This window comes from Bactrocera dorsalis, chromosome 1 (genome assembly GCF_023373825.1).
Source record: "Bactrocera dorsalis isolate Fly_Bdor chromosome 1, ASM2337382v1, whole genome shotgun sequence".
Classification (NCBI taxonomy): domain Eukaryota; kingdom Metazoa; phylum Arthropoda; class Insecta; order Diptera; family Tephritidae; genus Bactrocera; species Bactrocera dorsalis.
In genome coordinates this window covers 105024777-105050441 of record NC_064303.1, presented here as the reverse complement: position 1 = coordinate 105050441, position 25665 = coordinate 105024777, and the positions used below count along the sequence as shown (strand labels likewise).

Below are 25665 nucleotides of genomic sequence, written 5' to 3'. Positions count from 1 at the left end.
GTGAGCTGCGTGCGCTTGCCGTGGAAGAAAGTTGCTCCCCAAACACACATACATACATACATACATAAAGGGCAAACGTTTTATGCTCTTCTCCGCTGAAAGTCGCTCTGCTGCGTGCTGGTTCGTTTGTCTCTTCTAAGCGTTCGTGGTTCGTGCGCGATCAGCTGTGCGTTCAGCAAACACTCAAAACTATTCGGAGGCGCTTGTTTATTGCGAAAGTCTTTCTCGCGCTCTTTCACTGCTGTTTCTCATATGTTCGTGTGATTTTTTGGATTTTTTGTTAATTTCTAGTTATTGCTTCTCGCTTAAGTGGCATTTGCTTTTAAAACAAGAGACCCAACAATTGTTTATTTGGTATTGCAATTGCATTAATTGTATGGGGAAACGTGGCGTGCGTTGAACTTGAATTTTTGATGCAAACAAAATTGTTCGAAATATGATTCGGTTGGCGAAAAAAATATATATATTTTGGTACAGAAGACATATTTTATTTCAAGAATTTGACCAACAATTTTGACTTAGAACTATAATTAGACGCAAGATTTTATTTTAGAGAGGATAGACCACTGAAAACTGGACCGTGATGGATTAAATCCAATTTTGTCGTTGAAAACCTTTTGAAAGGTATTTTGAAAGACCTTTAAGTTCTGGAAGCATCTCTTATGAGCTATAGTTAAAACTAGACTATGATCTATTGTAATATTTAACGATGTTTTTAGAGATGTAAATAAAAAATAAATGTAAATAAAAACTAGCTGCATTCTAGAGTGATTTTATTTTTAATCACATCCAAACCGATAGAAATATGTCAGAACAGCTGTTTATATACTATATTTATAACGACCAAACTATCATAAGTTTTATAGAGCTTTAATCTTCTCCTCTTGACCTAAAGTAAATTGAGGGTTAACTGGTTTTAATCTCTTTTCCTTGTCTTCTTTGTAACTGCCATCTTTTAAGGCGGTTCTGAAATTATGTATGTATCTAAGAAAAATATTTGATAATGTTTTATATTACTCTGTTGTGGATCGATAGACAGTCTCTGGAGTTAGTTACGGTTTGCTATCCTAGAGCTTAAGATCACGTAAAGTAGGAAATTCGCTTTGGAGATAAAAGGAAAGAAATATGTTCAACAGAAGCCTGCTACGTTTCTTTCATCAATTCTATATGTTAGCCCTTGTCTCTCTAACATCGGAATGGGACCTAGTTGGATCTTTATTGCGTTCCAATGGATCTCGAGTACAAAAGCTGATGGACGACCAGTTCCTGTACGACTGCGAGGTGCTTCTGTCCTAGAGTAGAACGTAAACGATCTGGTGAGTACTTGCCCTGAGTAAAGTTTAAATTGCCGAAATCGTAGAAGTTTTTACTAGACTAGACGTTCATGCAGTAAGGCTGAAACTATTGACGGACGATTGTTGAGGTGATTTAGGCACTTTCACTTCCACTGCCCAGCCTTCACCAGACTGAAGCTGAAACATCTCAGTAGTTTTACTTTAGGCGATCCCGAAGACATAGCCAAAACTGACATTAGCCGCCTCAATAAATCTGTGGTAGGCTCAAAGCGGTTTGCCGGTATCATGAACCAGTATATAGGAGGATCGATCTCTTAACCTAACCTAACCTGACCCATAGTCTGAATGTTCCTGACGGCTGATTTTATCCCCTTTTAAACAAGAATTATTCAGTCAGGGTTCCAAACTGGAAGATATTGATTGAAAGTACATGCCTCTAGATACGTTTTAAGCTAGTTCGACAGCGCAATGTGTTATCATTCGTTGAGGCAGTCCTTGAATAACCAGTAAAGCAAAAGCCGGTAAGAGTTTTATCATTTAAGCTAAACACGAAACTAACTCATAATTCTTGCAGGTCTTTCGAAAGTTCTTTAAAGTGTAAAAGACAACATTATCTTCCAGAAATTAATTGGTCACCATTTAGGCGCTTTTACGGTTTGCATATGGCCTTCACCGTCAGAAATTTTTATATGTGCCTCCTTAGATATTCTCTTTGAACCTCACCTAACCGCTACTTTCTTTCATTTACTCTTTTAATAAGTAATTAAAACCAAAGCAAAGGCATAAAATCTCCCACTTTTTGTTTAATATACAATAATATAATGTATCATTTTCATTTAAGCGAAATTGCACTTTTCTTAATAAAACCGTTTCGCCGCTAATTTTCACGAGAGAGGGAGAAAAAAATTAAATGAAAATCGTACGAAGGCGTGCAAAGAAAACGAAAGTTCAATGCGGTGTGAAATTATAACAACGCCCACCGTGACGATTTCCAGCGCTATGCGTTGCCAGCCGGTGAAGTCAGTCAGTCGGCTGGTTAGCCAGGCAGGCGGCGTGAAAATGTGAGCGAGTGCCAACGCGAAGTGAATGTGTTTTCAAAGAGTTTTTTCCGACATCTGTTTTTTATATTTTTCTGTATTTATCAGCACTGCGTTGACGCCCCCACAATAGTAACGAGAGACAGGTGCCAGTATCAGCTTACAGAGTAATGGCCAAAAATAATACAAAAATAATGAAAAATTTTCTTTTAAAATGTACAAAAGACAGATTTGTAATGCCTAATGGAGTTGATAATATAATAATTAAAAATAACTCACTTCGGTTATAATAAGAGCGTGTCGCATTGCTAGCTTGGGAATGCTTTCGAGTAGCGTTGCGCAGAAGCTTGGAAAATCACTAACAATGACATGAGAAAATCGCAAGTGGGATTCCAAAATGTTAAAACAATAAGATAATCTGGAGAATTTGCAAAACCCAGGAAATTACTATATTATGAGTGGACAAATAAGTATCTTCCATCTTTTTGAATTATTAAGGAACGGGATAAGTATTATCGTACATCGAAAGCAAGAGTATTCTGTAAGAAGACTGGTCATTACCATTTAAAATCGGCGAGAAGTTGGGTTAACTGTGGGGAACTTTCCAACAGCTCCAGTTTTAGGCTTTCTGTCGCAACTTCCAAGCAGAGGTGGCTGCTATAAAAGTAGTAGTAAGTAGATCGACTGTCCGGATCCAAGCCAACTTTAGAGTGGTGACCATTCACAATGATAGCAGGGCAGGGATATTAGCTTTGAACTCGCTGACTGTGCGCTGCAGACTGCTGAAGGGATGTCTAAACTCCTTATCTCTAGCCTGCATGATTTGACTGGTTTAGATGCCTAGGCTCAGCGGTATTGCAGCCAACGATAAGGCTGATGAGCTAGGACAGGTACTTCAGTCTTAACTGAGGAATGGGAATGCGTAGGAGCTCTGCTGACTGCTGATGGTTCACTGTCGGACAAGCTTGGCAAGTTTTGGTCAACTACCAGCAGCTATGCAGTCGAACGGTCCTTCTGCCCCATAGTAAATAATAAGATCTGTAGTTTTCTCTGCGACCTCAGCAACATCCATCTTTCAGTGGTTGTAGGAGTTATAACTGGACACTGGCCGATCGGGTTGCATGCAGTAATACCGGACGCCAACTGCATTAGATGTTTGGAGGATGATGGGATACAAAAATAACTTCAACTCCTCCTCAAATGTCCGGCGTTCAGCAGGTCGAAGCAAAATATCTTGGATTTCATACTTTTAGACGGCTAGGTGAACTAGTGGTAATATAAATAAAGGATCCAAGCAGATTTGCGTTAGATACAGGGTTTTTTGTCGATAGCTGATACTCAACTATAGGAGTCTTCGTCTGGTTTCACAAACAACTGCATACAACAGTAGAAGTGTGAAACCTAACCACACCGAGAACTTCACCTAAGCAAATTTTTTCTAGGATACATTGGCTGACTAATCTTAAGTTTCCAGATATTGTTAGATATTTTTCAGAGCTGCATCCAGGAACTAATAACTTTGAGTTTTTTGGTTAGGAGTATAGAATAGAGCATTGGCTTTTAAAACAAACGTACGGGAAGCTTATAACACGTCAGTTAAAAAGGAACCTTGAAATTGCCTCTAGGTTGCATGCGAAAATACAAATTTTTTTTAAGAATGAATTTTATTTAGAAAAATTTAATATATTCTTAACTCAACCCTATAAAGTCTAACAATCGATCGACATTTTTTCCATATTTATGACATTTGATTTGTGGATTAGACTAAGTCATCTATCACAGTTTTCATTTTTCTTGGCAGAAAGTCGAACGCAACGCAAACGCCGCTGGAATCAAGACAAATCCGTAACCAAACACGTTTCACCTTTGAGATTTTGCGTTCACCGGCAATACAGCAACAAAAAAACGACGCTCAGTGAATCGTTGTGTGTGTGTGTGTGTGTGTGTATTATGGATTTGCAGCTGACAATTGAGTTCAGCTTGTTGTCAAAGAGAAAATCGCCATTAAGTGTTGCAAGTTGCACGCGGCATGCAACTGGGCGATATTGATGACAACAGCGGCGACAATGATGGGGACGCCGCCAATGATGATGATGAAGACGACAACAACGAGTATAACATTACGACAATACCAATGACAATGACAAAAACAACAATGACAACAATAACAACAATGACTTAAACAACAACAATAATGGCAACAATGACAATGGCAGTGCCAAGTACAACAACTATGACAACGACAACAACAACAACAAAGACAAATACACCAACAATGACAAGAACAACAATATTGACAAAAACAATGACACCAACATCAACAATTACAACAACAATTACAACAACAACAACAACAATGACAATAACAACAACGACGACAACAACAATTACAACAACAACAAAAAGTGGACAATTGCAATTTTATCACACCATTTATTTGCCAAAGCCATCGTTTGGTTGTTGTTGTTGTTGTTGGGTGGTGATGTGAGTGTTGGAAAAAGTTGTCTAACAACGACAATTCCGCCGTCACCGCCACTGCCTTTATAACTATCTGTTGTTGATGAAAGGCAACAACATTGCAAACAAAGCAACCAACAAACAAGAGCAGAACAAACCCAGATAAATCAAAGCTCCAGCAAAACACACGGGATATCCACCCGATAGATAGATGGATGGAAAAGTGACTATGCTGAGGCGATCGCAAGACAGCGGTGTACGATAATGTAGCGGGATAGGAAGCAGCAAAAACGCCGCAGAAAAATCTATGTGAAACAAAAAACGCCACAAATGCGTTTACATTTTCTAACCGCTTTGGATTTCCTTGTGCCACGGCAGATTTGCATATGAGCTCATGCAAACAAACACACCAACACACCTACATTCACATTTCTGTTCGTATTACACTCATTAGAGTGCATTGGCATTCGCATGCGGCCGATCGCCGCAGACAATTATGCGGTTTGTGGTGTTGGCAGCAGCGTCTAACGATTCCACAGCTTGGCAGCGATCACCGCTTAGCGTCGCATGCGATCGCCACAGAACCGAGGCTGAGCTGTAAGACAATCGCGCCCATTGTTGTTGGCGTGCGGCGCGGTGGAGGTGGTCGCGTTTTGCATATGCGAGAAATGGCTCGTGCAAAGAGAAAATTCTTTATTCCAGCGGCATTAATGCCGTTTAATAAAAATTAATCACACTTTTTATAACTTCATTAATTTCAATGGAAATTAAATAGAAAATAATAAATTTTAATGGATATTAAAGCAGAAAATATACACTTGCATGCAGCGCGGTTTATTTCTATAAAGGCGCTAATGTGGTTATTGCAAAGTTTTAGAAACATTAGGACTTCTGCGAATAGTTTGTAGCAACTGCTGGCAAAATATTGCATTTACTTGAAGCTCGTATAGGTAGCTAGTTCAGGAAAAAATATAATGTATATATTTGAAAACCTCACGCTAATCTTGGAATCTCTTCAGCTTTTGCAATATCTGAAGCTGGTCGACCTTTCCAAACGACATCTCTTCGCTCAATGGGCTCTTCAAAAGCTCCAAGAAGATCCGAAGTTTTCGGGCCAAATATTGTTCAGCGATGAGGCCCATATCCGGCTCAAGGGGTAAACAAGCAAAATTCACGCATTTGGGACGCATTCAAGAGCTGCCATTTCATCGAGAACAAACGACAGTTTGGTGTGGTTTGTGGGCCGGTGGAATCATCGGTCCATATTTCTTCAAAAATGATGCCGGTGAGAACGTAACCGTCAATGGCGACCATTATCGCGCCATGATAACCGACTATTTGATGCCTGAAATTGAAGTTCGTGATCTCGGCGACATTTGGTTTCAATAAGACGACGCCACTTCCCACACATCGCATCAATCAATGGATTTCTTGAGAGAACACTTCGGTGAGCAGATAATTTCACCAAGATCGTATGATATCAAACCGTTAGACTTTTTCCTGTGTGGACATGTAAAGTCTAAAGTCTATGCGGACAATCCCGCTTCGATTCAGACCTTAGAGCAAAACGTCACGAGTGTCATTCGCTGGTTACCAGTCGAAATGCTCAAACGAGTCATCGAAAGTTGGATTCAACGGATGGACCATCCGATACATAGCGGCGGCCAACATTTAAAAAAGACAATCTTCAAAAAATAAGTGCCAAAGAATGTTATTTCGAATGATAATAAAAATTCTCCATTAAATTTGAAGTTTCTGTATTTTTTTTTAAGAAAAGAAGAGAAACTCGAAATGGATTACCTTTTATATGCTTTATACTCCGACGTTTTTCTTTGGGTGTTACAAACACCGCCAAAAGTCAAGTTACAAAACACAAAAATAAGAAAGTGTTAGAAAAAAGACCATCAAAGGAGCATGAGTTGAATAAAGACAAGAACATACGTTGAAAATGTTACCAAAACCTAAAATATATAATTAGGTTTAATAGATCTCGAATACTTATATAAAATAGAGCGATGAATACAGGGTAAAAAACATATACAATAGTATACATATGTATATGAAAATATAACCAAGAAAGAATATCGTATTTTTATTGAGAGGATATAATGTAGAAAATGCTAAAGTCACTCGAAGATAGACATAGCTAGCGAACAGATTCACTTACAATACCACAGCGAATAATAAAAAAGTTAATCTCGACACTTCGCTCTATTAATGAGTAGGTGATACTTATGTATTCCATCGGAACCTATTGATCAAACTGATCGGTACTCAAATTTATCTTTAAACGCATTTCATGCTTAAATTACTGTATTCAGATCTTTTCTATCCGAGCTGAACATAACTTTTTCAAAATAACATATTTTTAATAACACATTTTTTCAGTGATGTCTGAAAAAATCTGGAAAAAATTCTAAAATTTCAACTTTTCTCAGCCTTACCAAGTACTATTAAATAATGTAAACAATACCTGCGCTCCATTTACGGATAAGAAATAAATATATTTGTGTATTTGTGTACTCACCCGATCGACCAGTTGCTCATCGTTGCGTTTACGGCGCGCTGGAGCGCGTACAATGCGCCCATCTGTGGAATCCATTATGGCTAGTCCAGTTCCCCTCTGTTAAATAATGATGCTCTATTGCTTCCACTTTACGCTCCTCACTACGTTTTTGCTGTTTGGAACTTATACCGTGATCTCTTATACGATCGTGTGATGATAATGCGATGTTCCACAAGCAGCATGTACAATACACGAATCTCGCGTTGAAAACACTTCGCTATTTAATCCAACGTTGTGTACACTGCCTTATCGACAATGGTGGAACGTGTGTTCAGGTTTGTGTCACTGCTAATTATAACAGCTGTGTCATTTCATGAAAGGTGTTTCCAGGTAGAGTTGTTGTCTTCGATCGACTGCTTGTGAGTGTGGAACATATGTTGAGTGTGTGGTTTGTTTTTCGGCTTATATTCCACGTACATATGAATTCTCAAGTGGTTTCAAATTTTTTGTTTCTTTTTTATTTAATTTACTTTCTTTGTTTTCTACAGCGTCCTCGCGTTATTCCTTTTTTACTTTTCTCCACAATTTTTTTGGCAGTTGCTTGTATATTTACTTATAATTTGACTAATTGACAACGCGTATGCCTCAGTGACTCCACGGTATCTTCTTTGTTTCGGTAGAAATATCTCTTAGTTGGAAGCCATCATTGATGCAGGAAGCTAAAAGAACAAAGAGCACAATAAGAAGATGAGAATTATAGTATTTAATTGCAGAAAAAATATTCATCATTTAATGTTTAAAATTTGTCAGGCTTCCCTTTCTGTTCAGTATATAAGATGTAGTCTTGATGTAAGGTTGTTTGTAAAACGATTGCCATCGCGCTACATTAATATTTGTGTATGTACTTGAGATTTATGAGTCACTTCGTAACAACTGATCAACGGAAAATAACTAATTAAAACTAAATATTTATAAAAACGATAACTTTCTTTTTAATCAAATATTGACGAAGAAATGTGTGCCACTTATCGTCTACAGACAATGTGGGGAATTGATAAGAGGAGTTTAGAAGATGAGCGCTCTGAAAGGCAAATGCGCTATTTGTGATTTATTTTGAATGATATTGAACTAAAATAAAATTGCCCCCGACGATGCCCGCAGAAACTAATAACTAACTGTTATGATGTATCCATAAATTCTAAACACCTTTGTTTTCCTTTATGTGGTTTACTTTCTTCTCACACTAACGCGGACTATCTAACAACTCCGATTCTAATTCTTAATTCCGATTTTAGGCTGGAATATCAACAGTTCTTAAAATTTATCGAATACTTTAATATCGATGACTTCATATCCGTAAGTTTTATCAATGACTTTAATATCGATATTTTTTCAATGACTTTAATTTCGATATTTTTATCAATGACTTTAATAACGATATTTTTATCAATGATTTTTTTGAAAATGAAAACTTTTATCGATAAATTTAATATCGAAAAAAAAATTATCGATGACCTTAATATCGATACTTATTTCTGTAATTCATATGCAAATTTTTGATCTTGTATAAAAAAGCTAAAAAAATCGATTTAGATAACGCATCATCCCTCATATCAACTTCGAAGGTCTACCGGAATGGAAGAAACAACAGAAGTTCCCAAACTTTCGTACAAACTAACATAATGTGTGAGATTGATAATAATTATACGATATTTGTACAAAAACCACCGAGAATATTGAATTTCCACGGATTACGGGAAATCGATTTTTGATTGTTTTGCTGCATTATTTTGGTACTCATTTCCCTTATTTATGGTGAAGCTACCTTGGATAAAAGCAAGGGTTATCGGTAGCAAAAAATGTTCTTAGAGGGTCAAGAAGATGTGAACGATGAGGAGCGTGCAGGAAGTCCAAACACGTCAACACTAGACGAATATATTAATGGAATGAAGAAAATAGTATTGGCAAATCGTCGAATCATCTTTAGAGAAATTGCTGAGGAACTAAACATATCGATTAGCACGTGCCTTTAGATTTTAACCAATGATTTTGGTATGAGTCGGGGCCGAGATGTTTTGTATAAAAATTTTCGACAAAAAACAGTGTCAGCCACAGCGTTTTTCTTGAGACAAAACATTAATGATGCCACAGCCACCGTATTCCCCAGAAACACTGGATTCGTACATCGAAGTGGTAAAAAAATTATCGTTCTAAAGTTCTAAGGTAAGATGCTCGCTTACTATCACTTTCTATTCTCTTTAAATATTTAAGAACAGATATCATATTCACACTGCCTTCTATAAGTTTTTACCTACATGTCATATTTGTCTATCATTTAGTCACTCGACTTCTAATATACGTATCATCCAAGTTCGAATAATATATGTATTGTATTTCGAGAGCAGTAACTTCAGTTTAAGATAAATAAAAGAACCACAAAGACAATTGCTGGCAATGACACTCGAAAGAGAACACCAACACAACTGTTCAAATAGGCAAGTGAGAGAAAATACCTTGTAGGAAAAAGAACTAATGCTATTGAAAAACATTTTTAGTGCAGCAGTGTTTTCAGAACTAATTGACTAAAGCAAAAAATTTTAAGAAACTTCTGAATGACGAAAAAAATTTGACGAAAAACTTTTACAATTAATTTTCTATATCCTATCTCAATGTATTATCAATATACATACATATATAATATAATAATATATCAAAAGCGTCAGATATCACATATGCAATTAAGACAGATCAAAAGATCAATTTTGAATATAAGAAAAAACTAAAAAAAAAAAAACCTAAGGGAATATTTTTGCCCAGAAATTTAAAAAAATCGAAATTTTTTCATAATTCGATAGTTTAGGTGAAGTTCTCTCTTAAGCTGAAGTTCTCTTTCCTCTTCTATGGTTCCTGGTCATTGGCTATGGTGACGATGTAGCACTTATGATTAAAATAATACCAAATTAAGTTCAATTAGTCTTCAAGGGAGATTACAATCGCTATCTCTTAAAACTGCATCTCTTTAAGATTTATAGAAGTTCCTAAAGGGTCTTTATGCAGTCAATTTATACAGACTACAAGTAACTGCAAGTACATTTCAATTATTTATGCAGCATTTTGAAGGTTTGTCAAGTAGATTTTGGCAAAGTACCCACTGTGCATGCGAAAACACTGCCAAATATTAAATGAGTATTGAGGAAATTCCTGTGGCAATGGCAATGTCACTGTCAGCCAGTATTGGTGGTAGCAGTCGAAACCTCGGGCGAAAATCGAAATGAAATTTTCAAGGTTGACGACTATTGATGAAAATGCAAAGAGATGAATGGAAACCGAAATTAAATGGGTTGACAAGCAACAGTGAGGAGAAGGAGCTGTAAAGCAAGGAGGAGGAATTGAATGCAAAATTTTGAAAATTATGATAGAAATGCAAGTGAAAATGAAATATTTCTGGAAAAGGAAAATATTCGCCTTGATGGTTTTGTGTTTCATGTGTTGCTGTGTTGATAACTTTATTTATGACTTGCAACTAAACAGATGACATGTGACAGTTAAATCATTAGAAATGTCAACAACAAATATCGAAGATTTAATTACTAACTGAAAGCACTGTTTTTCATACCTTAACCACAAGTGAAGGAAAATGCATATTTATGGGCGTATTTATAGTTATCACATGCTCGACATATGGTCACATTAAGCATTTTAATTGCAGGGCGGAGACCAACAGCCATAAATATTTTTTTATAAATTAATTTATTGTTGACCTCAAATGGCATTATCGACATTACTGGTTGCAACTACAAGTTCCCATGCATTACTTTTGAAAAAAAAGAATAGTTATAAAGAAAAACAACAAAAAAGGCAACTTTCACTATTCTAGCTGACCAAAAAACGCATAAGTGCTGCCCGCTCGTGCGTAATTTAAATGCTTCGAGCCCAAAAAAGGGCAAATGAGCGATGTGAATGGGCACTGAGCACAATTGCTGACGTTTTCTGAGTGAAATATATGCATATACAAAGATACATATACATACATATATATTTTTGACCATTTTTTACAATATTATTTATTATGCCACAAACGTTCACAAACGCACAGAAGCCAAGTCAAATACCTCATACTCAGCACCAAAATGGGTCATAGGCTACATAAGCTCCCGGTGGGTGCGGTGTGTCAGCGCTGAGGGTGGTGGGCTTGTTATGTTACTAGACATGTTATGCCTTTGCTGTGACAGATCAGCCGGCAAATGCCGCTTATTTACGTCGGTGCGTCCAATTAGGCGCAATGCAAGTATGTAAGTGTGCTTGCCTATGGCTTTTGGGCGTTGTGTGTTTTGTTTTTGTTTATTAATTAAATGCAACATTGTGACAAGTTTACGGTGTTATAAAATTGGTAAGCACTTTGACAGCGTCACGGTGTGTGTGTTCGTTCGCATGCGTGTACGAAATATGTTTGCATTCGCTAAAGTGTAACGCAAGGCGACGCACGCAATGGCGTTTAAGCACGCAAGTGCCGTGGCCTATGAGGGATGGGCGCCACTATGGCCATTACTTAAGTTGCACATTAGATATTTCAGCAGTAATTGAATAGTTTTTTTAGGTAAAAAATATGTAAAATATAACTTAATATATTTCTTAGTTATTAAAAGCATAATAATGTATTTTTATAAAAAAAAAAAAAAAAATAAAATATAAATGTTGAAAAATATTAATTTCAATAAATATATTTTTTTTTCTTTAAAATAAATTTTTCTTAAATTTTGGTTGAGGTTTACTGATTACATATTCTTTAGAACGCCTTGAATAGAGGCAAAATTTTTGCATTTATTAGCTGAATATACCATGCTGCTAAAGGCAGCCAAGGGTTACGGCAAAGAGAAGATAATCTCGTCTCAACAAATAAAGGCCTTAGGAGAAGATACACTACTCTTCTTCCAAGGGACGGCGTTGCGTAGAGGATCAACTTTACAAAAAATTTTAGGGTTAGGTTAAGCAGTAAGGCGGAGTAGAATGACTCCACGCTCGACACACTGCTGAGGGGCAGCACTATCCAGTGCTACACTGACGGCTCGAAAACATCGGAAGGCATTGCAGCAGGCATAACGAGACTACATACCATGCCTATCCTTACCAATGGAACGTTTTCTGAGCATCTTTCAAGCAGAAGTCTTTGCTATAAGTCAGTGTGCAGAACTCAATCTCCACCGCAACTATCGCAACCAGCGTATCGCTATACTTAGCGATGGTCAAGCGGCACTAAAAGCGATCTCAGCGTATGAGAATAAATATGTACTTTTAGTGGAGAAGTGTATAGGAAAGCTGAACCGCCTATCAGTGTGCATCCGGGTACACCTAAACTGGATGCCCGGGCTTAAAAGAGGAGCCTAACTTTCAATAAAGGGTCCTTCTGCGTCGATGCAGCGCTGCCAGCTCCAAGCATTGAAGGCGTCACGGAATGCATTCTCCTTGAGAGCCGAGGTGCATGCCACTTTGATTCCCTTTGTCGTCACAAAATGCTCGCCTTTCATCGGCATTTTCAGGCAAGAAAACAAAAATGAGTGGGGGGCTACATCTGGGCTGTAGGAGGCGGAAGCGTTGGAATTCCGGCCTTGGTTGGCTAGATGTTCACAAGAAAAGCGGTGTGCAACTTCCAATCGGCTGCAATGTCTTGTCGGACCCGTTTGACCATTGGTTTGAGTCTCTTAAGGACTTCCATGCAAAACTTGGCGTTGACGGTTTGTCTAGATAGATGTCCTGCTTTGAAGGACAGTTTCCTTCAGAGACGTGTGCATTCACTCCGATAGCCTGCTGATCGTGCAACCAGTCCAAGTTAAGAAATGCACGTCCTCATTAGTAAAAGCATCAAACTTTCTCCATATTACACTTCTATGTGTGTTCGGTCACAGTGGAATTGCCGGAAACTGCAAACCCGCGAGCCTGTTAGAGAGGACACCCTTTCTCCAATTTCATTCGGTTAGAAACGAGGCGGTTTTCTGAAGTCTGCTTGCACTTTTATTTTGAACCTTTCACCTCCAGTGAGCTCAGCAACAAGCAGAACATGCTGCGAAATACTTCTGGTCCAGAGCGAACTGTAAGTGGTCTTCCGAACTACTGGTTCATAGTAAAGTCAATCTCGCGGCAATTGTAAGTATTCTTATTGGACACTATCCAATAGGTTCACACCCAGTGCGACTGTCCAACGCACGGCTTTGGACAGACTGAGTGAAATATCTCGGTAGACACAGCTTGGTGGTGATTATTTGCTGGGAATGATATTAACCGCCTTAATAAAATTGTGATAAACTCAAAAGGCTTCGGGTACACCTTTACGACTTTATGGACAACACAAAAGATGAATATCTGTCCAAGTGAGATCCATAGATTTTGGGTTTTCCACTTTGTTTTCTAGTTGGAATGGCTTTTCAACCAATAGTACTCAAGCGGCTATCGCCACTTTTTCTAAACTTGACAAACTCGCGGTTTCCAAAGTATGTTAAGCCACTCTTGCAGCTTTATGAAACTATGAAAAAATAACTGTCTTTGTCATATGTAAGTAATTTTTCTTGTTTTTTTTGTTACTGTCCGACCTCCACCAATGTTTTTTTAGCACATATTTTGCTATTATTAGTTCTTACAGCTTTTTGCTGTTTTGCTTGTCATTTGTTTATTTAAAAGTTATTTTTCTCACATTCTAACGCCTTAATATGCTGTCTTTATGACGTTGACAGTTAGAACTTACATATGTATATATGATATATAGCAACTAACCACAGTATATGTAAGCTGACACACAGCACTTTGCTAACCAGATTATGGACACGCGAGGGGCGGCAGACGTACGCACTTAAGTATACATTTTGGTACCACAATGGGCTTAGAACCGGCCAGAAGTGGTTAACAGGCCTTAGAAGCTTTCCAAGCGCGGTACTACGTTAGTATATGTCATAGTATATACGTATGTACATGGTTACCGCAGCGAATTATACCCTGAACGGGGTATGTTAAGTTTGCCAAACATTTTGTAACAGAAGGAGACGTCAGAGACCCTATAAACTATGTATATATGCATATAAAGATCAGCCTGACGAAACGAGTCGATTTAGTCATGACTGGTCTAAATCACGAACGGTCAAAGTCAAGTTCTTATATGGACAACTTTTTATTTGACGAGATACCGTGAAGAAATTTGGCAAGGATTATTATATTGGGCACAGCTGCAAGCTCTAGAGATATTACCTAGATCGGACCACTGTAGCATATAGCTGTCATACAAACTGAGCTGTTAAAATCAAGTTCTTGTATGAAAACTTTTTTATTTAAAGTGATATCTTTATGAAATTTGGCACTAAGTATTGTCTAAGGTAATGGTAAAGCCTCCGAACAAATTGTTCCGACCGGACCACTATAACATATAGCTGTCATACATACTGAATGGTCAAAATCAAGTTCTTGTATGGAAAACTTTTTTATTTCACAATATATCGTCATGAACTTTGGCACGAAGTATTGCCTAAGGTAACGGTAAAGCCTCCGAACAAATTGTTTCGATCAGACCACTATAGCTTATAGCTGCCATACAAACTGAACGGTCAAAATCAAGTTCTTGTATGAAAAACTTTTTCATTTAAGTAGATATCTTCATGAAATTTAGCAAGAAGTATTGTCCAAGTCAACGTTATAACCTCCGAAGAAATTGTTTCGATCAGACCACTATAGCATATAGCTGCCATACAAACTGATCGATCAAAATCGAGTTCCTTTCTCTTGTGAAGGGTATTTTAGCTTCAGTGCAGCTGAATTTAACGCCTTTTCTTGTTACATTTAAGTACAAACATATAGTCATTTATATATACTATATCAAGCCCTCCATCGCTTGCGATGCTGCACGTGTGCTCCCCGCCTAATGTAAGTAGCATTTTGCTCTATTTCAGGGCCTGCTTATTTGTATTGCATGCGACTTGCATGCTAATGGTTTTTAATGTTTTTTCTTTCAGTTTCTCTATTTTCCTAGCTTTTATACTTCGCTAACATTTTACAATTACTTTTTTAGGACTTTTTTCCGCGTTCATTCTTTCATTTCCACATTTTATTATTATTACACAGCTCAGTGAAAAAGTACAATAATTTAATTTAGAACTAACGGCACGACCGGCTACTTACCCACACAAGTAACGGTGGCTTTTGCTAAATTATGCACTAATTTGCCTCTAAAGCGAGCTCGTGAAATGTAATATTCATATGTTAAATTGCGTGTCAGTGTGGCCAAGTATACAACTAAGCGAATACATGTGTGTGTGTGTGTGTGTGTGTGAATAAGATGTGCTCTATTTTTTGCGCTTTTTCTTGCTGTTGTTGCACTGCGACAGACTATTCGCCATTTAACTACTGTATTTTTTCACAGAAATCGCTATTCAAAGTTGTAGTGGCAATGCCGCGCCCCTCTGCCACGACCGCCTTTGTTGCAATGCTGTGCAGCCACTTGTCGCCACAAATGTTTGCACACGCCTCTATACCGCTATACTCTTCAATTCTAACACTTTGCGCATGTATATGCAACTGCATTCAACTGCGTGTGTGTGTGTGCATTTCTGCATTTTTGTAATTGCAGCTGGCGCTGTTGCAGGCGCGGCTGCGGGGGCATCATACTTGACATTGTTGTGCTCGGGCGGCCAATTGCCACTTGCAAAGTTGTTTGCTGCAGTAAATTTGCGCCTTTTTGTGGCAACATTACAGCTGCTTGAAGCGTGTGCCAATGCATGCGGTGGCACGTACATACATTCATTACATTAAAAGCACACACAAGCGGGTGCGGGGTATGAAAACATATGTACATATGTATTTATATTTGAGTGCCTGTATGTGGTGGTGTTCACTCATATTTCGGGCTATTTTTACTGTATTTTACGGCACAATTGACTGGCAATTTTGCAAATTGCAAGTTCAAGTGTTAAACTTTCGACTGCTCAAACACACACACATACACATTTGATAAGGCTACAACCATTACACGGCGTTCCTAGCGTTGACGTGTCGCAAAGGAGCTCAAATAAAAGCTGTTGGCCCTGAGCATGAGTTTATTAAAAATATTTGTATGCATGTGTGTAAGTATCTGTGTGTATGTACATATAGTTAAATATATATATATATGCACAAGAGGAAGCTGTTTTATAGCTGAACAAAAGCATACAAGTTAATACCACCAGTTCATATTACATGAATATATTCTTTATCTGTCATAACTATGTAACATGACACTTACGACCCATATGGTCCGTAGTTAAACATTATACATATGTACTTTGCTAATACCTTCCGCCTTAGGTGGTCCCAAAATATAATTCATAGATTGTAAGATGAATCTTTCCACTTGTAACATCCTATCTCAAGTGGATTGTAGTTATACTTCCTAGAATGTAAGAAAACGAGGCAGTTGCCCGCGGTTGCCCGTAGTGGCCCAAACCAAAATAAACTATTAATTGGCGATCCTGCCAGGAGTATCGTAAAACTCCTGTTGGACCAAAATGTAACAATAATATTCGGCGGTAACCATTTAAGGGGACAAAAAATCCCCGTGTTACCGTTTGAAAAACAATCAAGTATCCTCAATTGAGGAGAAAAGTAAAAACAAAAAAAATTTTGAAAAAACACTAAGTCCAAAAAGAGACTGAGAGAATTTCGAGTGTGTGTTTGTGCCAACTGCCAATCGAACGCGCCACGTATTACGGGCGAACAGCAAACAAACGTACGCAACAGCAGTAGCAGTAAAAGCAGCAACAGAAATAGCAGTAACAAACTTTAAAGGCAGCAACCTGATTAACAACAACAACAACATATTCAACAGCAGCATCAAATTCAACAACAACAAAATAGTTGTAAGTAGCTCTTATATTAATTAATTGCATTAAGTACAAAATGTTTAGTTATGCTGTTTTAGTATTATAAAAATAATAATCATGACACTCACAACTGTCTGTGTTTAAAAATAAAAATAAAAAAATTGTATATCAAATATATACAAATTATATCAAATTAAATATTAACAAGTAAGGAAGGGCTAAGTTCGGGTGTCACCGAACATTTTATACTCTCGCAAGATAAAGTGATAATCGAGATTTCATTATCCGTCATTTACATATTTTTCTATTTTGGTTCCTAATGTATATATCTGTATAGTACAGAGAAGGCATCAGATAGAATTCAAAATAGCGTTATATTGGAAGAAGGCGTGTTTGTGAACCGATTTCCTCCATATTTCGTACATGTCATCAGGGTGTTAAAAAAGTATTATATACCGAATTTTATTGAAATCGGTCGAGTAGTTCCTGAGATACGGTTTTTGGTCCATAAGTGGGCGACGCCACGCCCATTTTCAATTTTTAAAAGAAGCCTGAGTGCAGCTTCTTTTTGTCATTTCTTCGGTAAAATTTAGTGTTTCTAAGGTTTTTTGTTAGTCGGTTAACGCACTTTTAATGACTTTCAACATAACCTTTGTATGGGAGGTGGGCGTGGTTATTATTCGATTTCTTCCAATTTTGAACTGTATATGGAAATGCCTGAAGGAAACAACCCTATAGAGTTTGGTTGACATAGCTATAGTAGTTTCCGAGATATATACAAAAAGCTTAGTAGGGGGCGGGGCCACGCCCACTTTCCAAAAAAAATTACGTACAAATATGCCCCTCCCTAATGCGAACCTTCGTGCCAAATTTCACTTTAATACCTTTATTTATGGCTTAGTTATGACACTTTATAGGTTTTCGGTTTCCGCCATTTTGTGGGCGTGGCAGTGGGCCGATTTTGCCCATCTTCGAACTTAACCTTCCTATGGAGCCAAGAAATACGTGTACCAAGTTTCATCACGATATCTCAATTTTTACTCAAGTTACAGCTTGCACGGACGGACGGACGGACAGACGGACGGACAGACGGACGGACGGACAGACAGACATCCGGATTTCAACTCTACTCGTCACCCTGATCACTTTGGTATATATAACCCTATATCTGACTCTTTTAGTTTTAGGACTTACAAACAACCGTTATGTGAACAAAACTATAATACTCTCTTTAGCAACTTTGTTGCGAGAGTATAAAAATTTTAAATGAAGGCTCGACCAGCCAAATAATAAAATATTTTTAAAACCGCGATTCACTACCGCAAGGGGGACCCTCCGGTTTATAATATAAACTCAGTTCTGCGATTCTGAACTCCAGACCCTCCAGAATAAAAGGGTATCTTTTCCCAGAAAAGATCAAAACAAATATTTAAATACAGACAGGCAACAACATTCAAATATTCTTAATAGGAAGTTATTAGAATAGATTTATACAAAAGAAATTTAACTATATTTTTGTGAGTATTACTATATATCCTGTTTCATGAAACTCACAAATATATAAAAAAAAAAACGAAAAATAAAGTTAAAGGAAAGAAAAATGTAATTCTTTGGGAGCAGAGACTCCTGAAGCGCCTGCCGAAGATTTTACCGGCAATATTTTATTAAAAAAGTAAAAACAAATTTTTTTGGGACAAAAAGGTCCTAAAACGCCAGCTGAAGATTTATACCAGCAGAGTAATAATTATGAAAAAATATTGTGGAACGAAAATGTTCTACAACGCAGCCGAAGTTGTTCATACCGGCAAATAAAAGAAAAAAAAATAATGGTAAAAAATATAAAATGAATATAAATATATATGTATATCAAAATAAAGAAATAAAAAATTTATATTATTTTGGGACAAAAAGGTCCTAAAACGCCAGCCGAAGTTCAAACCGGCGAAATAAAACAAAAAATAATGGGAAAAAAAAAATATGAAAAATGTGTTGCAAAATGCACAAGAGAAAATGCTAGAGCATCATAATAAGAAAAGGCTTCAAAAAAGTTATCAAAAAGGAGATATTATATATGAAAAAATTTATGGGGAAAGAAACAAATTAAACCCCAAATACAAAAAACAAGTAGTATTAGAAGATTTAGGAAAATACAATTAAAATACAAAACAGAAACATAATAATTCATAAAGATAATATCAAATCTTAAATTAATATGCAAGAAAAAGAAATTTTTGTCTAAATATTGTCAATTTAAAAAGACTTTCAATCAAAAAATAATTACAAGTCAAAGATAATATAAAATGTATCTAAGAGTCAAATTTAAATAAATTGTACATATAAATTAAGATGTTAAAATGGTTCTGTTTAAATTGATAAAATATTCTATAGCCTCACGTACTATATCTCTTTGAATCGGTTGACGCTTCAATTTTAGAGGTGGGGGAGTTAATACCACCAGTTCATATTACATGAACATATTCTTTATCTGTCATAACTATGTAACATGACACTTACGACCCATGGTCCGTAGTTAAACATTATACATATGTACTTTGCTAATACCTTCCGCCTTAGGTGGTCCCAAAATATAATTCATAGATTGTAAGATGAATCTTTCCACTTGTAACATCCTATCTCAAGTGGATTGTAGTTATACTTCCTAGAATGTAAGATTAATATTTGTATCTAGACTTAAGCATAATATTGTATATAAGAAAATGTAATAAAGAAAACGAGGCAGTTGCCCGCGGTTGCCCGTAGTGGCCCAAACCAAAATAAATTATTAATTTACATACCAGCTATTTCTGCATTATAATGCAGGTGCAAATATTAGGGGCATGACTGCTTTTGATAATTATGTAGTAAACTATTTTTTTTTTATAAAATTATTTAAAATATTATTATTTATTGCAATTATTAATGTTTCCTAATATTTCGTGAAGATAATTAGTCAAACAAAAAAGTTTTCCTTACAAAAACTGGATTTTGATCGAACAATTTGTATGGCAGCTATATGCTATAGTGGTCCGATCTGAACCATATCTTCGGATATTATAATATTGGCTTGAAAAAGAATACAGGCAAAATTTCGTGAAGCTATCTTGTCGAACGAAAAAGTTTTCCATACAAAAACTTGATTTTTATCGGTCACTTTGTATGACAGCTATATGCTATAGTGGTCCGATCAGAACAATATCTTCGGAGATTATAGCATAATCCTAGAAAATAATCCATGCTAAATCTTGTTCCGATAACTCGTCAAATAAATAACGTTTTCATGCAAGGACTTTGTTTTGATAGGTGAGTTTGTATGGCAGCTATATGCTATAGTGGTCCGATCTGAACAATTCCTTCGGAGATTATAGTCATGTTTTAGATAATAATCTATACCAGATTTGGTTAAGATATCTCGTTGATTAACAAGGCTTTCCATATATGAACTAAATTTAGTGCGTTAAGTTTGTATGGCAGCTGTTAGATATAGTGGTCCGATCTAGCAGATATGTTCGGAGATTATAGCTATAAATTTGAAACAAATGCATGCCAAATATCGTGAAGATATCTTGTTAAATAAAAAAATTTCTCATACAAGAAGCTAATTTTGATAGGTCGGTTTGTATCGGTTACTTTATCAGTTAGTTTGTAATGCAGAGAAGAAATTATAATACGACTATATTAATTTTTTATGATCCTATAAAGAATAATTTTATATATAGTAGCTCGTACCTACTCCAGTCTTCATCAATTTATTACGAAAAATTTTATCTTCACAAAAGCAAAAAAAAACTTTTATTAAAATATGCACACCCCTTTTACCTAAATCCACGAACGAAACATATACATACATACATACATTGTATGCACCATAAATTGCGCTTGTAGCAAAGTGTTGCCTTCATTTGTTCGCTTGTAACATGTCACATCTTTCTTTCTATGTCATTGGAATGGCAAATTGCAGCAAACCGAAGGAAAGTGACTGGAAGTTGTAAGGGATATTATGCTTTTATGGAGCAAAAATCATAAAATATTTGAAAGTGCTCATATTTTTTAAACACAGGCGCTGCAGGTGAGTAGAAATTGGAAAGATTTGAAAGGTCTTAAGAAAGCAACAAAAACTTCTTGCCATGGTAAAATGAACGACAGCCACTTAAATGATTTTGCTGCAGTTTTCAATAAAGAAAGTACATGAAAAGAAAAAATTAAAATATGTTTGTCCTTATGACAATTTTATTTTATGAGTATACAATACAAATCGAAAGATCAAAATGAGGTCTATGAAGTGAAGCTGAAAAGCTCAAAAAATATAATATTAGTGATCTAGACTTTATACATTATGGGTTGACAAAAATCTGAACTCTCCCTGAGTATACCGAGTGGTAACACATAGATAGCACAGTACTCGTATTAGGTATCTAGCTAAGGACTGACTTTTTATCTGAGTGTTCGTTGCTCATCAATAGCCCAGCATTAAGAAAGGGGGTCTTGCAATAGTTGACGTTACAGAAAGGGTTAGATCAAGGACCCGTGCCGAGGAATAACCAGACTGGGGTTCTTAAATACCCAGATTAGAACGGAGTTTACGGATACCTACCACGTTTCATAATAAAATCGCTTGCATGCTGGGGGCTATACGCAAACATACATATTTTCCTCTATACTCGTGGGTCCAAAATATGAACCAGAACCACAAAAGAATTAAGGGCGTTTCTTGTAAAAAATTTAAGGTTGATGATGCAGTGAAGGCAAGGTATGCTGCCTACCTGTTGAGAAAGGTGCAGCTACAATCGCCAACCAATAAGGAGCTTACAAAACAGCTCGAAGAATCCAAGCCAAAGCGGCTCTACCCAATTTTGAAATTGGACTGCCAGCAGTGGAGGCCGAGATACAGAGGTCAGCTAAAGAGGCTAAGCCGTCAGACAAAAGGATGAGGACAAAGACGGCATTGGCGTACTGCATGAGGAAGATTTCGAAGGAGAAATCCCCAGAGTCCAGTGGATATAGGTGCATACTCTCCTGATAAACATGGCTTTGGAAGATTAGGCAATCGGCGTTCGTGACCGTCATGTACAGATGTCGGCTGGTACAAGGGCCAGAACAAAAAGATAACATGTGATAACGAAAGATCAGTCCCGATTTATAAGGCCGCAATTGCCAAGTTTGAGTAGGTATACGCGGGAGTCAAGCTAGTAGCGGTGGATAGGAAAGACACCCCATTCCGGCATAGGGAAAGAAGATATATGTAGGTCCCAGATACACCACCGCAACTGGACCAGATAATTCAGTTCATTGGACCAACTCAAATTTGGAGCTTCGTAGAAACAAAAAGGTCATTGGGTTGTAGGCTATTATACGACCAATATCTTTTGGTGGGATTATTTTTTTAGGTATAATCTGCGAAGAATGTCGGAATAACTGCAGCAGCGGAGGTTTTTTTTAGTTTACTGTGTATTCTGTTACTTTTCGGTTAGTTTACTGTGTATGGTTAAAGCATGTACCGATATAATCTTAAAATATTAAAACAGTATTTTATTCACAAAAATCTCTAGGTGTGCCCTTTAAAGCGTCATCTTTTTATCAACACTAATTAGTGTAGATTTGCTGACACATTCAACACCCAATTCACACTAAGAATTTCGCCCTTTCGATTCCATTACAAATTAATTTGCTCTAACGATCGGCTGAGCATAAATCTAGTAGTGCGAAGTACTCGTTTTAATTGCAATTTAACAGCAAATCAAATTAACGCCTACCTATGTACGACTGCCGACTACCGACACGGCTGATCCATGGCAACATACACGCACCTACACACATACATACACATTTGCACTTAAAGTCGGCGCGCATTAGCACTTCTGTAAGAAGCGAAGCTGCGACGAAAGCCCACTCCAGTGTCGGGTCCACTTATGTACCTAGAACCTTAAAAGAACATTAAATTCAATTGAAAACGAATGAGAGTGGCATGATGTGGCGCTGCCGGTTGCTGATTGCTGGCGAAACGCCCACTTGCGCCATACCATAGACATAGAGGTGCTTGAGTGTAAGTGTGTGTGTGTGTGAGTGTGCTGTTAATCTCGTGCTGAATGTTGTGGCAATGAATGAAGTGATTAAGGAAAAGATTATATGTCGCGCAGGAATCAAGCAGTGGCTGCCCATTTATGCCAATCAAAGCAGTGGCGTTTACAGCGCAAGAATGCTGCCCAAGCAGCAGCAACAACAACAGCAACGCGCGCTGTTATTAGTCAGATTTGAGTTGGTCAATGTGCCTACGCATACATGTAACTACAAGCAGACATATGCATATATCAACAACAACACACTTTTAAGTTGGTTCAGCACCTCTCTCGCTCACCGCACCGGAGGTGAGCGCTTAACGGATAAGTTGCCGCAAATCGTTTTAAGTGAATTTTTAAAATTTTTGCTCTAGTCCTGGCCTTATACGAACCGAGTGTTACAGAGCCGTATATGTTTACAGATATGTTTTGAGTTGGTGTGTATATGTGTGTCTCAACCACGGAATTTGCCGACAGCTACTCACTCGTGGTAATGGAGTTAGTGGGTAATTTGTGTGCGCTTTCCACAGCTGTTATTGCAAATTATATTCGTAAATTGTTGTTGTCGTACTATTTTTGCCAACAATGTTGCTATAGTTATTCACATATGTACTTAAAGCGTCGTCGCGCAAGTTTCGTGCCACACCAGGCAATTTAAGTACTCGTGTGTGTGTGGAGAGGAGGCGAAAAATATATAACGAGAGCAGCTATTATCAGCTGTGCGGTAAGTTTGTTTTTTATACCCGAGTACAACACCTGGAGAGTGGTGAAACGAACGCCCAACTCGTTTAAATGAATAGATTGACAGCAGCACAGAATAGCAGCTGTTTCAGTTAAGCACTTAACCACGTCTAAACTGACGCTAAAATTAAGCGATCCGAGTTTTTGAGAAGCGAGCGAGGTTCAGAAATAGTTCCCACATAATTGTTTTAATAAGAACAAAAATCCGACTGACGCCTGTTAACACGAAAACTCGATTTAAACTTTTTTTTTGTGAGGTCATAACTGCTTGGTATTCAAAATTGGTCCACAACCTTTGGTAGGGAGGCGAGGTTAGGTAAATAGGCTGATTTCTCGTTAAGCCACGAATAATACCACTTGGACTACTGGAAACGCTTGCCCGATGTGATGTTCCGAACCCCTATATATATGGTTCAAAAAGACCGTCGCATATCGACAAAATGCCAGACAGTAATATCCAGTTAGGGCGCCTATCATTGCGGCGATGTAGACTTTGCTAAGAGTTAGCAGTTCAATGGACTTTTTATGTTTCACTCTGGGACAGAAGGCTTTCGCAACCCCAAAAGTATTTACTGAGCTCGCGCGAAGCCAATAGTTCCGGGCCCGAATGCACGAAGACAATGGAGCTCGGCTCGTTCCTATTTTGATGGAATTTGGGAAGGCAAGTAAGTACATACATCGGCTTTACAATTTCCGACGACTACGCTGTCGTCAAGCAACTTTCTTCTTTCTTCTATTGGTGTAGACACTGCCTAGACACTTATAGCTGAGAGGATGGAGTCGAATGTAGAAGTTGACCCAAGTGAGGAAAGTTATCTGAACGCCATTCACTTGGGAATTGGCAATTATTTTACACATGGCTGAAGCAGCTCACGACTTCCGATTCGATGGGTAGTCAAAAAACATCCGTTTAAAGGCGAGCTAAAGTGAGAAGGGATTGGAACTCGTCACATAAAAATCATATCAAAAATTTGGTTCACAATCAAGCTCTTATCGAGACTTTTTCTTTTTCAGGGTTCAGGATCTGGGGATTTCTGTAAACTAAACTACTGAATCCACAAGCAAAAAAGGGAAGTGAAGTCGATCTTGGAGGAATTGCTTACCAAAATGCCGAAAATTTATATTATAGAAGCTAAAAAAGTAGAGGACAACCTCAAGCCAAGGTCTGGGTCCAAATTTTGAAGAATACATGCGTACATCTACATAACCTAGCTTTACTTTACAAGCCATACTCATATTAAGTTTCGTTCGCGTTTAACTCCTCCCTACAACTGCCTTTACTTTATTTATTGCTTGATTGTTGTTGCTGGCGGTAATTCCATGCTCGCACGTACTAAATTGCCACCGTCGAACCAGTTTTCAAGCATTCAATTGACCCAAATTTTGTGTGAAAATACCACAATACAATACAACGGGACATAGAAAATTAAAAGCAGAACAAAAATTGGGTAAGAACAGTGCACGTTTGCTGTCGTCCAACTATTTTCGGGGTTTTCGTACTCATATGGACGTGGCTTCCAGTTTTTTTGGCAAGAATTTAAACAACAATCATATATGAAATTTTGTTTGCGCCTCGGCGTACAACTGACTCACTCGTGTGGCATGTAACTACTTTACAATCTAGAGCAGTAAAAATTTAATTTCGTCGCTTCGGGCACACATGTTGTTCAGCGTGGTTATCTTGCTTATCATTTCCTAATTGGTGTTTAATTCCACTAACAGTACCTGGTTACACGTTTATTG

The 25665-nt window shown here is 37.4% G+C and overlaps 1 protein-coding gene across 3 annotated transcripts in view; it reads right to left on the bottom strand.

Annotated features, from left to right (window-relative positions):
- LOC105224414 (mitogen-activated protein kinase-binding protein 1) overlaps positions 1-25665 on the bottom strand; it is a 221307-nt gene that overhangs the window by 119474 nt on the left and 76168 nt on the right. For all 3 annotated transcript variants that reach the window (XM_049446332.1, XM_049446334.1, XM_049446336.1), the window contains exon 2: positions 7317-8014. In XM_049446332.1, coding sequence (XP_049302289.1) covers positions 7317-7391 — 75 coding nt within the window. In that variant the 5' untranslated portion in view covers positions 7392-8014. The remainder of the gene's footprint in view (positions 1-7316; positions 8015-25665) is intronic.